Source organism: Cynoglossus semilaevis, chromosome 14 (assembly GCF_000523025.1).
Source record: "Cynoglossus semilaevis isolate Cse_v1.0 chromosome 14, Cse_v1.0, whole genome shotgun sequence".
Lineage (NCBI taxonomy): Eukaryota > Metazoa > Chordata > Actinopteri > Pleuronectiformes > Cynoglossidae > Cynoglossus > Cynoglossus semilaevis.
In genome coordinates, this window is record NC_024320.1 from 8,023,680 (window position 1) to 8,038,118 (window position 14,439).

General features: G+C 38.5%; 2 protein-coding genes across 4 annotated transcripts in view; both read right to left on the minus strand.

Moving 5' to 3' along the window:
- Positions 1 to 8,604, minus strand: part of LOC103389459 (cilia- and flagella-associated protein 47) — a 24,519-nt gene extending 15,915 nt beyond the window's left edge. Inside the window, exons 1-17 of the mRNA XM_008324871.3 lie at positions 8,353 to 8,604; positions 7,764 to 7,921; positions 7,543 to 7,658; positions 6,928 to 7,066; positions 6,665 to 6,749; positions 6,446 to 6,586; positions 5,093 to 5,250; positions 4,705 to 4,811; positions 3,953 to 4,182; positions 3,648 to 3,849; positions 2,985 to 3,141; positions 2,227 to 2,379; positions 1,916 to 2,114; positions 1,452 to 1,548; positions 1,049 to 1,265; positions 714 to 958; positions 143 to 273 (exon numbers count right to left, since the gene is read on the minus strand). Coding sequence (XP_008323093.1) covers positions 143 to 273; positions 714 to 958; positions 1,049 to 1,265; positions 1,452 to 1,548; positions 1,916 to 2,114; positions 2,227 to 2,379; positions 2,985 to 3,141; positions 3,648 to 3,849; positions 3,953 to 4,182; positions 4,705 to 4,811; positions 5,093 to 5,250; positions 6,446 to 6,586; positions 6,665 to 6,749; positions 6,928 to 7,066; positions 7,543 to 7,658; positions 7,764 to 7,921; positions 8,353 to 8,496 — 2,679 coding nt within the window. The 5' untranslated portion in view covers positions 8,497 to 8,604. The remainder of the gene's footprint in view (positions 1 to 142; positions 274 to 713; positions 959 to 1,048; positions 1,266 to 1,451; positions 1,549 to 1,915; positions 2,115 to 2,226; positions 2,380 to 2,984; positions 3,142 to 3,647; positions 3,850 to 3,952; positions 4,183 to 4,704; positions 4,812 to 5,092; positions 5,251 to 6,445; positions 6,587 to 6,664; positions 6,750 to 6,927; positions 7,067 to 7,542; positions 7,659 to 7,763; positions 7,922 to 8,352) is intronic.
- A 462-nt stretch (positions 8,605 to 9,066) lies between these two features.
- On the minus strand, positions 9,067 to 14,384 carry nufip1 (nuclear FMR1 interacting protein 1). Of its 3 annotated transcripts, none has more exons than XM_025062552.1 (10): positions 14,085 to 14,384; positions 13,503 to 13,588; positions 13,320 to 13,421; positions 13,173 to 13,235; positions 13,014 to 13,090; positions 11,989 to 12,081; positions 11,685 to 11,896; positions 10,987 to 11,124; positions 10,666 to 10,904; positions 9,067 to 10,013 (listed from the first exon to the last, which is right to left on the minus strand). In XM_025062552.1, exons 1-10 carry the CDS (start codon positions 14,281 to 14,283, stop codon positions 9,591 to 9,593), a joined length of 1,632 nt encoding a protein of 543 aa, XP_024918320.1. In that variant the 5' UTR covers positions 14,284 to 14,384; the 3' UTR covers positions 9,067 to 9,590. The 3 variants fall into 3 exon arrangements, with proteins under 3 accessions (XP_024918320.1, XP_008323091.1, XP_008323090.1); XM_008324869.3 differs by having other exon boundaries at positions 9,074 to 10,013; positions 11,709 to 11,896; positions 13,320 to 13,424; XM_008324868.3 differs by having other exon boundaries at positions 9,075 to 10,013; positions 13,320 to 13,424.
- Between the last annotated feature and the right edge of the window lie 55 nt (positions 14,385 to 14,439).

Below are 14,439 nucleotides of genomic sequence, written 5' to 3' on the forward strand. Positions count from 1 at the left end.
CCCCCCCCCCCCCTCACCCCCAGGAAAATAAACATCAGTAATGTATTGGGATTGATGGATTGTCAAGATTTCTAGACCCTTTAATCTAAGTTCCCTTTTATAATATTGTGTAAACGTGTTACCACAGAGCTTCTTAAACTACCTTTGCAACACAATGGAGTTGTTGTATGTTGCCATCATGAACACAGAACTCAAAGTCTCCTTCTGCAGGGGAAGTGAAGGAAGGATGCCACACCACCTCACAGTCAAGCTCCTTCTGTGGCTCAACTGTACCTGAAGGGCACACAGAAATGGTCACATTAATATTCCTTTAAAAGGCTGATACTGCAAATAAATAAAAGTAACAAACAGCAGAAAACATATGGTTTTAAGACCAACTTTGGAAGTCAAAAAATTGTTAATCCTAATTGTAAGTCCATAATACCTTAAAATAAAGTTACCAAAGAATCAGATCTAATTTCTGGTATTACTTGTAGGACACACTCTTACTTTCTGCAAATTCAAATGGTCCTCTTGCTGTTGGATTTCAAAATATCTAAGAGACTGTTTTCTTAATTATCTTTTGCCTATAACAATACTTGGGGGCGCTGTTGAGACACTTCTTGAAAAGAAAGTGTACTTTTAGAATAGAGAAAATGGGGATAAGACACACAACTAAAACAACATAGAAGATAAATGTTCAAATAAAAACTGGGATGGTTCAAAGACAGTACCTGTAGCAGGGCGAATAGAAAAGCTGATGCCTTTCTCTGTAAATATCGGTCTCCATGTGAACTCTGCAGCCTGGTTACGGCAGTTTCGGAGTGTAATCGAGCTCCTATATCCTGAGTGGGCTAGTAAGCCGGGACAAGGCCTGAGGACCAGCAAGGTGGTGGACAGTTGTAGAGCCACAGGGACAACATGTGCCTGGACCAGTATCTGACCAGGATGCTGCTGGTTTACAGTGTAGGATACAGGACTGCAACAGACCAGAAATACTCATTAATACATCACAGCAGTTCTTTACACAGAAGGTCAACCCACATAATGGTCTGCTGTCTCTTCACACCTGTAGAAGTGACCCAGCTTGTTGCTCTGAAAGGTCAGAGGTACGGTGGTGTGGGAGCATGGTGGCAGGACATGGGACAGGGGTGAGGAGCCATGGAGCTCAGGACATTCCACTTCCAGCTGCACCCAAATGTATGTTGAGAGACGATTGGTCAGCTCCAGTTTCTGAATGCACACTGAGTGCACACACACCTCACCAAAGTCCACTAACAAAGGACCTAATCAGGACAGAAAAGCATTTTTTAACACACTTACACTCACATCAATTAAACAATTCTTTACAATTCAACAAACCCTGAACAGATGTAGAGTGTGTTATAGTGGTTGAATTTTCACAAGTATCTGTAATACATTTTTAATTGTTTGAAACAGTGACTGGAGCGGTTGTGACAATCATTTCTAACCTATAACAACATGGCAGAGAGCGTGAGCTGTCAGAGTCCTGTTGCACTCTGCCCTCTCTTGGTCATTGCAGGGAACCGCACCTATAACCTCGGAAACCTAAAGTAAACAGGTGATCGGATTAGGCAAAAAAACACACACAAAAAAACCAAACAGTTTCCTTGAATGAAACTTAAGTGAACACACTCGCACACAAACGTGGATTTTGATTTAGGCCTGAAAAGACACACTTGAATCAAAATCCACTTTCCAATACATGTCAAATTCAAAGTAAACATTCTAAAAAGTTAGATAAATTAAATATTTGCTAATTAAAAACTGAATCACTAAAAGCTCAGAAACATGAGATTTTCAACATACATATTATTTTAAAATGTTTTGTCTTTCACAATTAAAGTATGACTCTTCTAAAAGTTCTAAACCAAATGTGAGAATCCTGATTAAAGGTATTTTTTATTTGATTAACCTGAGGTTTGTTGTTTTGGTTTGTAGCTGTCCCCTCTCTGAGCCAGCTGTACTTGTTTTGTGTCAGGGTGTCTTTCTCATTCAGTTTTGTCACAAGGATGTCACTGATATCTATGTCACGGATCCGAAGTTTAGGAGGAACAAGCCCTTGAGCAGGAACAAGGTTGATGTCCACTTCACGCTCTGCTTTTTCCTCCATTCTAGACAAAACCAAACAAACAAAAAGACAATTCTAAACAGAAATGTTTTTATTATTATTGACTACAACACAGAAAAAAAGACACATTTCTGAAAGACTGAAGTGTCCCTTACTCTTCCTTGATTCTCGACAGCCGCGTCTGCCTCAGCTGTTTGAAGAACTCTGCATAGAATTGTTGGTTTCTATATTTCTGCTGCTCCTCCTCCTCAGTGAGATCAAAGTTGTAGCTCACTTCATGATAGCGGGTATCACATGGGGACGCAGTCCTAATGTGTAAATATGACAAACACGTATTAGTAGAATTAATTAAAAAATGAGGGTGAATCAAGGTGGTCCACTGGATACAACCATGTAGACCATTGAAGATGAAATTAAATGCCATATTTAGCACTAGTTTTGCAAGTTTTAGCTAGCATGTAGCAGCATGAAGCACACAACACATAGCAAACCAGTATATATATATATATATATATATCATTATAATTTAGTGATTTGGTTCTTTTTTTTTAGACATGAATGTTTGTATGAATACATGTTCTAACAGTTTTCGCATCATGTAAGCCAGCAATATATGGCGTTTTATTTTGATAGTCATCCAGTTCACGCCAAGCAAACCTTGTTAACACCATCAGTCTCGATTATTTGGGCTTTATTGGCAGATTGGAATATTGTGAGTGGCATTGAAGGCACCAACAAGGTCTTTTCATTGTTGATAAATGTTGATGTTCGCAGTTTTTGACTCTTTTAATATGAGGATTAAACAGTAAAGTAATGAAATACAATAAAAAGATGGAACTGAGACAAAGACTAATGACATACAACAACAATGAATACAACAACAACAACACTTCAAGTGTGTGTTTTCTCCTACCTGTACTGTCTCAGTGTGGACACCTGCTCAATGGCCTTGGTCAGGAAGTCCTCTTCATCTAGACATTGACTCTTCTCTGATTTGTTGGTTCTTTTTGTGTTGAAGGCATTGGCAACATCACATGTTCTCAGATGACAGCCTCTCTGCATGCTAACACCTGGGATTGAATGAACAAGAGCACAACAAATTAGGCTTTCAAAGTGAACCAATTCAAGATAAAAGGAACAGGGTTTTAGCTTGGTCTTAGATAATTACTGATGAATTTACTTCGTTGGCCTATAGTTCTAATAGAGTTTGTTTAGAGTCTCACGGATACATTTAAATCTGTTTCTAAATCCTGAGCAAAGCAATGTATCAATTATTTAATATTAACATACTATTTTCTCTGAACTGGGATCATTGGGGGTATTTTTAATTAATATTATTACATTACATTTCCTTGACAAAGAAGTGTACATCTACAGGTTTTTCCAGAAGAAAATACTGCTTAATACTGGCTTAATGGAGGAGATAAAGTGTCCTGAAAATTATGTTTCCTTTGATATGATTTTTATTTCTTCCCCTTTGTTACAAACCTGCTTATTTACAAAATCAAAAGTACTATTTTTATTCAAAAATGTAACCTCTTGTGATATAGGAACAGATAGACAACTCATTATTTACCAGAGGTGGGTTTAGAGGCACTGAAAACATTTTCACTGTGGGAGACAGCTGACAGGTGTAGAGTGACACTGTGGAAGCTGCAAAGCTTAAGCTGGGTGGCATCCATGATGTCACTACTCTGGTGAACTGGACCCAAAACATCAAGTATCTGAAACACCTGGAAGCTCCCGAACTGGTGGGCGGTGAAAGTTAAAACGACATCCTGGGCGCGGCAAAAGAGGGAAACAAACAAAACATCAACATAATAAGGCACACACAAACCCAGAGATCACAATACAACACCCTAACCACATTCAACCAGTCACCTGGCACTGTCCAGGAGCTATGGTGCCTTTGACAGGATTGGTGGTAAACTGTGCTAATTTGCGGAAGTGGAATTTGACGGGAATTTGAGTGCAGAGGTTCCGCAGCACACACAGCAGCTCAGCATGCTGGCCCACGACGCAGGCTGGGAAGTCAAATTTGTGAGATGGACTGGGTACTAGTGACACAGGCAATCCAGAGCCAGTCACAGCCAGTTCCACACTGGAGTTACCTGAAATGGATGGATTTAACAAAAGAAGGCAGTGATGATTTGACAAATACATAAACAAATGCCATGAATATTTTGAAACCTAAAAACTAATCCCCTGAGTTTCTTCAATACTCCGAGTCAGTCTCCCAGTTGATCACGTCAGCTAATCAGTTCTGACTTGTTTTTAGGACTGGTGGGTCTTAATAACAAGTTGTTCGTGCTTGTCCAGGATCATGGACTTATACTTCTAAACAGTAGGCGACGATTTGCTTTTTTTTTAACAAGGGGACTGCGCCTTGTTAACTTAACTAACTGCAGCATCCCTGCTCTGATGGCAGGTTAACATTTTCGTCATTTTGCTAACAAGGGCGACACCCTTCCCTTAACCCCCCCTCGAATCTCCTAGTGGCTCTTAAATCCACATCCCAATGTTACTTTTAGGATCCAATCCCAGGATCCAATCAAGGGGAGTCTGAAGGTTTCAGAGAGTTGTCAACACCTGAATCAGATTTAAGGACAGATTGGATGTGTGTAATTGTGTACCACTTTGATGAGTGAATCCATGTTTGCTTCCTGCTGTCTCAAAGAGCAGGAAGAGACAATAGTCTTGCCGGCTGCCTGAGTGACAGTGCCTTGTCCTTTCACTTGTACTAAAGAAAGGCAGAACATTTGGAGTTATACATCGATCTGACTCTTAGTCAAATAGCACTAGATTAAAATAGCTGAAAGCTAAAATCATTTTAGCTTTCATTTTTAAAATCATGTTTAGGGTATTCTTTAACAAGTTTAATGCAATTTCTCAATGTTATTTCAGTCTAACATTTTTCTGAGAATATTTCTGATTTATGCTTGGTGGATGATGTTTTTTGTTGAATGTTTGAAATCACTGCTACACACACCGCGCATACACACCACTGCCAGACTCACTTACCATTTAAATACAGGGCTGAAGCGAATCACCACAATGGTTTTTTCGTATGCTTGCAGTCGACCCTGTTGAGGAATGCAAAACATGACCCGAGAGCCTGGGCTGCTGTTCTCCTTTGACTCCAGTAGGACAGCGTCAGTGCTCTTCTGTAGATTTCTTCCCTTCAAAAAGATACCAATGTTTAACTCCATTGTCATTTATACTCCACGTAAAATCACAATAAGATGTTCAAACTACAAAATAAGCACAAACTAAGCCCTTAGAAACTTTAATACCTAGAATAGCTGAAATCTAAATGGGAAAGAAAACCTCGACTTGGACTGAACAGAAAGTTTACCAAGTGCCAAAGGCATGGACCAAACCCCAGAGCTGCAAATTGTCATCATTTTCAGTAGGATCAGTGCAAATGGAGAAACAATTTTCAAAAGAAGATCTAATGTAGCAGTGGCCTAATGTGCAGAATATGAAAAACACTAGTCAACAGGCCACGCTCCCACACCTGTCAGTCAGGTCTTCCAGGCCTATCATTGTGGTCTACTTCACCTGACTTTATGTGCTGTCAACATGTGCTGTAACAACCATAAGGTTCATCCTTAGTGGATTTTCTGAAACAAGAGCCGACAGCAGAACCTGGCTCTTTGTATGAGCAGGTCATGTAGGATGACTGTGCAGTGGCAGTGAAAATGCAAACATTTGAAAAATACAAAAACATGTAAAGCAAATTAAAGAGTAGTACTTCGACATAACTATGAATTACTATTTACCATGGCTGTCAAAAGATTTTAAATCTGATCAAACACATGGTAGCTGTGGATTAGTCATAATTATTCTACGTAAATCAACATTCCTAAATATAAAATGTTATATAAAAACGTTTTTTTTTCTGTATTTTAAAGGAACAGAAAGACAAACCACAGCATATAGATGTGTTTAACACCTGTTTTTATTTTGGATGGGATCATTAACATACAAAAATGTCAAAAACATATGCATAAATATAACTATAAATTTAGCTTTATAGAGTTAGTGGATTTTTGAGACGGCTTGTAGAAAATAAGACTTCACTGAAGGTGTTGTCTTCAACAACATCTACAGTCTCTCATTATCCACTTGTCCACAGATTGTCAGACATAGACTGTCTTACTGCCCTGCGCTCAGTGAGGTTTGTCTGACGCAAGCTGGTTAATCATCTCAGGTAATAGCCCCACTATTTATATTTCTTAGACTAAAAGTGTGATTTAGTTTATGCAAAAGATAAGGGGAAAAACATAACTTTTATTTGATGCCAATACATTTTTTAGGCTAAAATTCAAGGTGTGTCGCCAGAATAAGAAATTGTCTTTTTATTAAACTCACCATTTCAGTCCCAGGAGCAGAATCCTGGGGCAGGCAGACCCAGTCACAGGCCTGAGGACTATTGTTTCTCAGAATCACATTCTCCACAGAGGATGTCCCAAAGTACAGAGGCCCAAACCTCAGACAGGACAGTGGATTACCCTATGGACAACAAACCATCATACTTTAGGCTTAAAAAGCTTGAGGGTCATGTACTATTACAAGCACATGATGTATTACCTTCATATCGAAGACCTCAAGCCGCTGATCTTCCACTTCAGCTATGACAGTCAGAAGCACAGGAAACCGGTTCTGAAGTTTCACCCTAGGACAAATTGGGTGCATGATGGTTACTTTAATCTATTACCATCACTTCAATGCTAAATAATGCTATCTATTACCATCACTTCAATGCTAAATACGTTAGAGTAGAATATTTTGCAAATAGGCTTAGGTGTTAAGTTGAAACCAGTGAACTGTTTTTTCTAAACACACTGTCTTACAGAGCTTTCTCCTTAACCTTCATAGGTCTGTCTGTGCGCAGGTCAACTTGAAGCCACTTGGTTGCACCACCAGCAACAACTCCACTGGAGGGTGACAACTTGATGGGGGAGTCTCCACTGTACTGCACGTGAAAAACACCTTTCACACACGTAAACATACAAAAATGATCAAAATGGAAGCATCTCAATCAGTCATACAAATACTGTCTTTTCCAAATGAGTGAGGAGTGACGTTTCAAGGTCTAATGTTGCTTGCAGGTCACAGTAAGATTTGCAAGGTATGCTATTTTGTTAATAAAATATGCAAAGATGACAAACAATAGCTACAATCTGAGAAGTACATTTAGCAGTCCTATTATTGCAACCACGGTGAATTTACCAATTGGGGTCAAATTAGAGACTAAATTATTATTAATAATAATTTTATTATTATTAGTTTCTTCCAGAAACTTAATTTGAGCTTATGGATTTCAGGAAAAGTAGAGGGCAACATGTAATGAGTGATGCTTACTGTAAGGTGGTACAACAAAGATTTTAAACCTTGTTAAAACCTTGATGGTATTCATGTCAATACTGCTAATGTCAATGAAACAACATGCAGAATGTTGGGTTAACCTGGTGCTGCTCCTTGATTGGTAATAGGGTGGTGTTTGCTGATGATCTCCCTGCTGGCAGGGACACAGCCAAAGTCCACCAATGAATCCATCTGGAGGGCACAAGCCCTGGGAAACCTAGAAGTACCAAGAAAACATTTACATGAGAACAAAGTTGGTTCATAGTTTAGCTGTTAAGATGTAATAATTTATTTGCCATAATGTGGCTCTGACAACACTCACACTCGCAGTGGGATTTCAATCGTTTCCATATCATCTGCATGGACCAGTAGACGGTCTCTGACCATTTCCTCATTCTGTGGGGTGAACTGCAGCACACCGCTGACGCACAGACCCGGAGCCACGACCGCAGATGGAGTAGTTACAGTGAACTTAAACAACTTCAAGAGATAAACACAAATGTGTTAATTTTTTTCATCATAAATTATGTTCGTCCTGGAAAATGTTATGAATGGTTTTAGTAGCCAACATCTGTTTCTACATCAAGTGGCTAACATTTGGCTAGCAGGACACAGATTAGTACCGAATCTCCCAATTCTCCTAAATTTGCCTGGATTGGACCAGAGAGATTATCAGAGAAGTTTGATTGGTTTGACGTAACCCCGGAAGTTAACCATTGTTTGTTCTATTTATGCTTATATGTCAAAATATTAAATTCCTGGTCGGGGTCACTAAAGTGGTGACGCCATTCATGTGATTATAAAAGTTTTGCTACAGTTTTTTTTGTTTATATTACATTTTAAAGGCCCACATTGTTCTGAAATTGTTGATATGGACATGTGCAGTGTATCAAATATTTAATTACTCTTACCTTGAACCTGGGCTTTTCGATAATTATATTCCTGGAGACTTTCCCGACATTTCTTGCTGTGATAGTCGTTTTATAAACCTGTCCAACTCTGACGTCAGTAAAGTCGACAGACGCCGGGTCAACTCGAACAACACTTCCAGCCATTATAAAAGCCAGAAAAATATAACCAAAATTTAAGATAGCAAAATGCTGGCTTTCGATGATCTCCTATGGCATTTTTTGTCGCCCAACATTACCACTGTCAAACTCAACCTCGGCACCTCTGACGTCAAATGAAAGACAAAACAAATGATGAAAGGACTCTTTTTACGTCAATGAAACAGCAGAATAGATATAACATGAAAAATAATTAGTAATTTGATGTAAAGGTGTGATCTATGTTGAACTATCTCACATTGCATACCTGGTTGCCTGGCGACGGCTCCCGTTGCAGTGGCGCTGGTTTTTATCATTCGACAGTCCGGCGGTGGGCGGAGCCGTATTTAACATAACTCAGTTTGTTTTGTTAAATTAGAAACGCCCCCTTCGTTAAAAAACATTATTAAGATAAAGAATGTCAAGCCTATATGCAAACACTATTTTTAATTATTTAGGTAAATAAATTGTCCAATGAGAGAATGTTTTTTCTTTGTATTACTACTCAATATAATTTCTAGACCAGTATGCCAATGAGGCCATAGTACAAATATCTTGTTAAAAAACGTCACATGTTGCCATCTTTATTTTTGACTTGCCATGAAAAGAGGACCTTTTCGAACATGGACTTCATGTTCATGGAATTCAAACAGTGTACTGTAGGAATATTATCATGTCTTTCAAAATATTCAAGTAGAGAACCTTCCACATTGGTTAATTAATTAGCTGACCATCAGGATTTATTATCCAGCCAATGTTGTAAGAAATTGTATGCAGTTGTGTTTATAAATCATTAAAAAATATTATATTTGTAGTGAGCAAACTTTGACAATTACCAAATTACCTAAACGTCTATTACCATAATAACAGAACTTAATTAAAATATTTCAATGCTTGATTAAATACATTTATTTCACCAGAAAATTTGGTTCTGTAAGTTACAATCAAGATTACAAAAAAAAATTCACAAGCATACAGTATATGCCTTTGTGGAAAAAAAAGTTATCAGATTTATCTTGACATAATGACAAACAAATGATATAATAGCATTGTCTCTATTTTAAATTTTAAAACAAAAACAATGATCAAATAAAGTAATATGTTTACACTTTACAGACTACATCTGAAGTTTCCCAGATGTCATCGTCATACAAATGAGGTGCAGATATGGTAATATCTGTGGTGTTTGTGCCTGCCGTGTCTGTCACCCTCTGTGTAGAAAGTAAGTCTTGGTCGGCTAAACCGGCAGCTAAGTTTGTTTCTAAATCCCCCTGACTTTCAATGTCTCTGACTTCTGGGCCCATTTGTTCTGAGTTTCTTTCTCCCTCATCCTCAGAGACAGGCCTAGGTGAAGCCCTCACTTCCTGGGAATCAAAAGCCTGTTCCTGTCTTTTATCATGCATTTCTATGGATTTGAGCTCCCCATTTGGTTGAGGTCTGTCCAGGCCAAAAAAGTTGTTGCGGACAATATACCTTACACACTGCAGGAGAACGTTCCTCTCGTGGCGAATATCAGGAGCAAGGAGCTGCAGGAAAAAAAACAGCGAATATCAGGAGCAAGGAGCTGCAGGGAAAAAAAACAACACACAGAGATTCAGAAGTCAGGCAGGAATCATGAAATATATAGAAAAGTAATTTAAAACATTAAAATTATATTGAAAAAGATCAAGCATGTATGTATGAGTATACACATATATATATATACAATTGAAATGCTACTAGCTAGCTTAATAAGCTAAATTTGGGGATTATTAAAATAGGACAACAATATTTTTGAAGGTAAATTTTCTTATATTCATTATTATTATAGCAAAAAGTTGGCATAAATATTAGGGCACCCAAGCCAGACAGTCCACCAACAACTTATAGTAATGTAATATAAACCTTTGCCAGAAACGTAAGATTAGTCAAAATAGCTAAAAATGTCAGCAAAACTAACATGTAATCTTTGGTGGACACAAATTACTTCACTATAACATAATTGCTTAAAGAAGTAAAAGAAAACAGTGGCCTGAAGAAACAGCTGGTAAGTGTCAACAAAAGCAGCGTCATGTTAGCTAAAATGGAGCAAATAAATGTCCCACACCGTAATGTTAACATAAAAAAAAACAAGTGTTTAACATTGATAGTGGTCCACAAAAAAACAAATATTCCTTAAGCCATGTCTGGTGTTGTTACCATCTCAAGTAGAGTTGGATGAGGTTTTTTCCCTGTGTCTTGTTGTTTCCCACCACATCTTCCTCTTCCTCTTCCTCTTCCTCCCCTCGCTTTTCCTTGTCCTCTTCTGCCGTTTGTTGTGTTTACGCCAGTGTTTCGCTCTGTCCCATGTGAAGACATTACCATGCTCGTGTCCTCTGAGTCTGATAGTAGAACCTGATTTTCTTGAAGAACATCTCTGATTTTTCGGACAGCCATGGCTGAAACACAAGGCAAATAATAGAAACAACAGCGTGGCTTTGCTTTGCCATGTAACTGCAACTCTTTCTGGTTTTAACTCACCTTCCGGCTCTGAGTCACTTTCACTCCCACTTGAGGAGCCGTAGTTGGCCACCAAGGAGCCCAGGGCGGAGCTCATCTGTTTAGGGGCTACAAAGACACTGGCCATGGGGTCAGCAGCTGAATCCTCCTTGTCGGAATCTGGAGGAATAGTTAAAAGTGCAAAATTAGACAGTTTCTGCACCTGGTATATATGGTTCACAGTTCAACAGCCTAGTGGAAGTTAACTGATTTTCTGTTTTTAATCCAACATTGGTAAACCTCAGGTGTAAACTAAAGAAAGAATGCCAGTCATGTAATTACAATACATTTGTAAGCTAATAAGAATAATCTTAAACTAATTTAAATATTTCATTAGACTAACTTGTAATCTTTCTTTTTTTACATTTAGCTTTTTATTCCATATTGTATGTCAATCTCTTCTAAACTGACAAAATAAAAAACTCAGGTTATCTTTTGTCAGTTCTACCTTACAGTACTTTAGTTTGAACTTATGTTCTAATTTCAGTGTTATGTAGAAAGCTCTGCAGACCATGGGAGCACAGATTTAATTTAAATCCTTAAATGACAATAATAGTTAGTTTAGCTAAAACCCGTGCACATTTAAGTAATTCCTGAAATAGGGGTGATCTTTTACACTTAAGTGGACATTAATGTGACAACCTGCACCAACAAATTAAACAGCTGCTTCCTTAATTTACGTTTTATCGTTTGAGACTGCACACCATGGTCACTATTCACGAGCACCCCCAATGGGTCTGCATCTCTCAGGGTCTGTGGAGGTCGTGAAGATTTGTCTGAAGCACTGCTCTCCCGTTGGTGTGGGCCTCGTGGGCTTGGATCTTGGAACATTCTGTTATCCCATCTGTGGCCCCGGCCTCGGCCACGCCCTCGACCTCTGCCCCTCATCCGTCTGTGGATGTAATTGTTTCAAAGTCAAGATTCCAATGCTTTTTTGTAGTAGCAACATGTTGTATGAAAGTTTTTTGTTTGTTTTTTTTTTACCCAAACTGAGTGTTGTCTAGGACAGCTCCCACTTCGTTCCTCACCTCCATCACCTTTCTCTTTTTTTCTATACACTCAAGAGTTGGATAATTTCTGTTACAATAAAAAAATCAAGACAAAGAGTATCTTTTAGTAAACTATGAACAAACTTCTTGGGTCAACTTTTAGCTATTTGGTTATATTTGTGTTTTACATGAAGCCATTCCTTGGTTAACTTTCAGTCATTATTTGGCTGCTATCAAAGAGTCTCTTATCTTAAAGTGTAGCGAGATAACAGTCATTTACATTTCACTCTCATATTAATAGATATAGAAAGATATACATTTTTGCCATTTCTTTGTTAACCTAATTGACCTTGTAACTTTTCGTGTAACTTTCTTTAGACTTCCATTTGGTGTTTTGCTAGATTTGCTCAAATGTCAGAGTTACGCTGTGGCCATCTTTTGGCTGATTTTTGCTATTATTGACAAATTTACAGCATTTTAATTTAAATTGTATTTAGTTTTGATTGCTAGTCTGTTGCAGGGATATTGAACATGTTGAGGGTGCTGAGGGAGAGAGTAGCATGTTTAGTTAGCATGCTTGACTTTCCTTGCCAATGTAGAGCTAGTTAAAACATACTGCTGTGAGGAAATTTAACCCAGCACAGGCCACTGCACCCAGGATGAGAGAAACCTGAGTTGCAGCTATATTCCCAAGCTGCATTTCAAATCCAAAAAGCTGCATTTTCTGTGAAATACTCTAATTTTACTACTACACTATAATCCATCTGATCTGTGATCCCACATGTAGTAGACAATGACTTAATAAAACATGTAAAATAATAAGAGGTAGATAATAATCTGATCTGTGATCCCACATGTAGTAGCCAATGACTTAATAAAACATAAAACAAAATAATAAGAGGTAGATAATTAATTAAACACATTTCTGTCTGTAAAACATGAGCATTCTAATTGAAAGACATTTTACTCTTTCTCAATCAAGTATCCTCTCAACTTTGTCACTGGGTTTGTGATACTGACTTGCGTCTCTCCTCTCTCCATTTTGAAATCTCCTCTGGTGTGTCCAGTTTGATTCTCTTCTTTCCTGGTGCATGAGTCTGTTGTAAAACGCAGAGACACAGTCTCATATCAAATTAGTGAAAGTCAAATACAGACTGTGCAGATAATTGTCTCACTTACATTTTTCCAGTGGATGCTGACAATTTTTTCATGAGCTCTGAAGCTGCAGTCTGGCACAGAACACTACACAAATGAAAGCTCAGAATGTTAGGTGTTTTCTCTGAAATTAAAAAAAACATTAAAAGAGTCCAGACTCTGTTTGAGTACCTTTACATGCTGGGACATGTGTTCATCATATTTCTCCATGTTTTTGAAGCCACGGTCACAAGTGTCACAGTAATGGGGGAATTCTGGTTCTTTCTTTTGTTTCTGCTGTGGAATGACACATCTGTTAGGAAACAACATTGCACATGCTGTTGCACTGCACCATGGATATTTTGAGGATTTTACCTTTTTTCCATGGTTAAATGGTGGTTTATAGTTTTGTTTCCAGCCATACTGTCCACTCTGATGTCTTTCAGGGCCAAACGTTTGACCTAGACACACAAAGACAATGAGGAGTGTGAGTTTTTTGCTACAGTCATTGTTGCTATCAGTAACCATGTCACTTTATCGTTATGTCATGCATTGGTTAACTTTTAACGGTCTCCTTTGCAAAACTACACCTATACTCCTACATATTTTGGAACAATTTTGCCTTAACATAATAAAACCTTGCTTACATTAAGCTACTGTATATTACTTGCTTCCATTACATTTCGTTTTTAAAGGAATGGAGTCCAGTTTTGGGTACACTCAGTTAGTCTTGGGCATGGTTTAGTTATCTTGTTAACATTAGTTCTCTAGTAGCGTGTTGTTGTCTTGGCAGAATTATTGATAACATGCATCACCTTAGATTATTTCACTTTAAGTTATCCTTTAGCTAAATCAGATGTTCCCCTTGTTATAAGATAAAGTGGGTCTATTGACCACGTGTATGTCAAGGTCGGTTGTTTTCCGGACCTAGTGAGGAGCTAAGCTCGGGTGGGTTACCTTGATGCCATCCTGCTTGCTGACCGTAGCTCCACCTGGAGTCGTGGGGAGCCTCGCTCCAGGTCCACATACTGGCATGGAAGTTGCTGGTGTGGGCCTTCTGCGAGTCATGCTGCTGTGTCTGTTGCTGGAAGACATGGATGGAGTTCGGCGGAGGACTGCCGAAGTCAGGCGGAGGGTAATGTCGAGATGTGTCCATAACCCTGGGTCACAGAGTCAAGTTGTGTGGAGCACTACTTAAATGTGGAGCTCACATGTGCTTGTTTTGCTCCAGCAACTGCGTCACTTCCACGGGAAGCGGAACTTATAACTTATAAGTGTTTAAATTCATTTCCAATTTTGTTTTCGAATATAA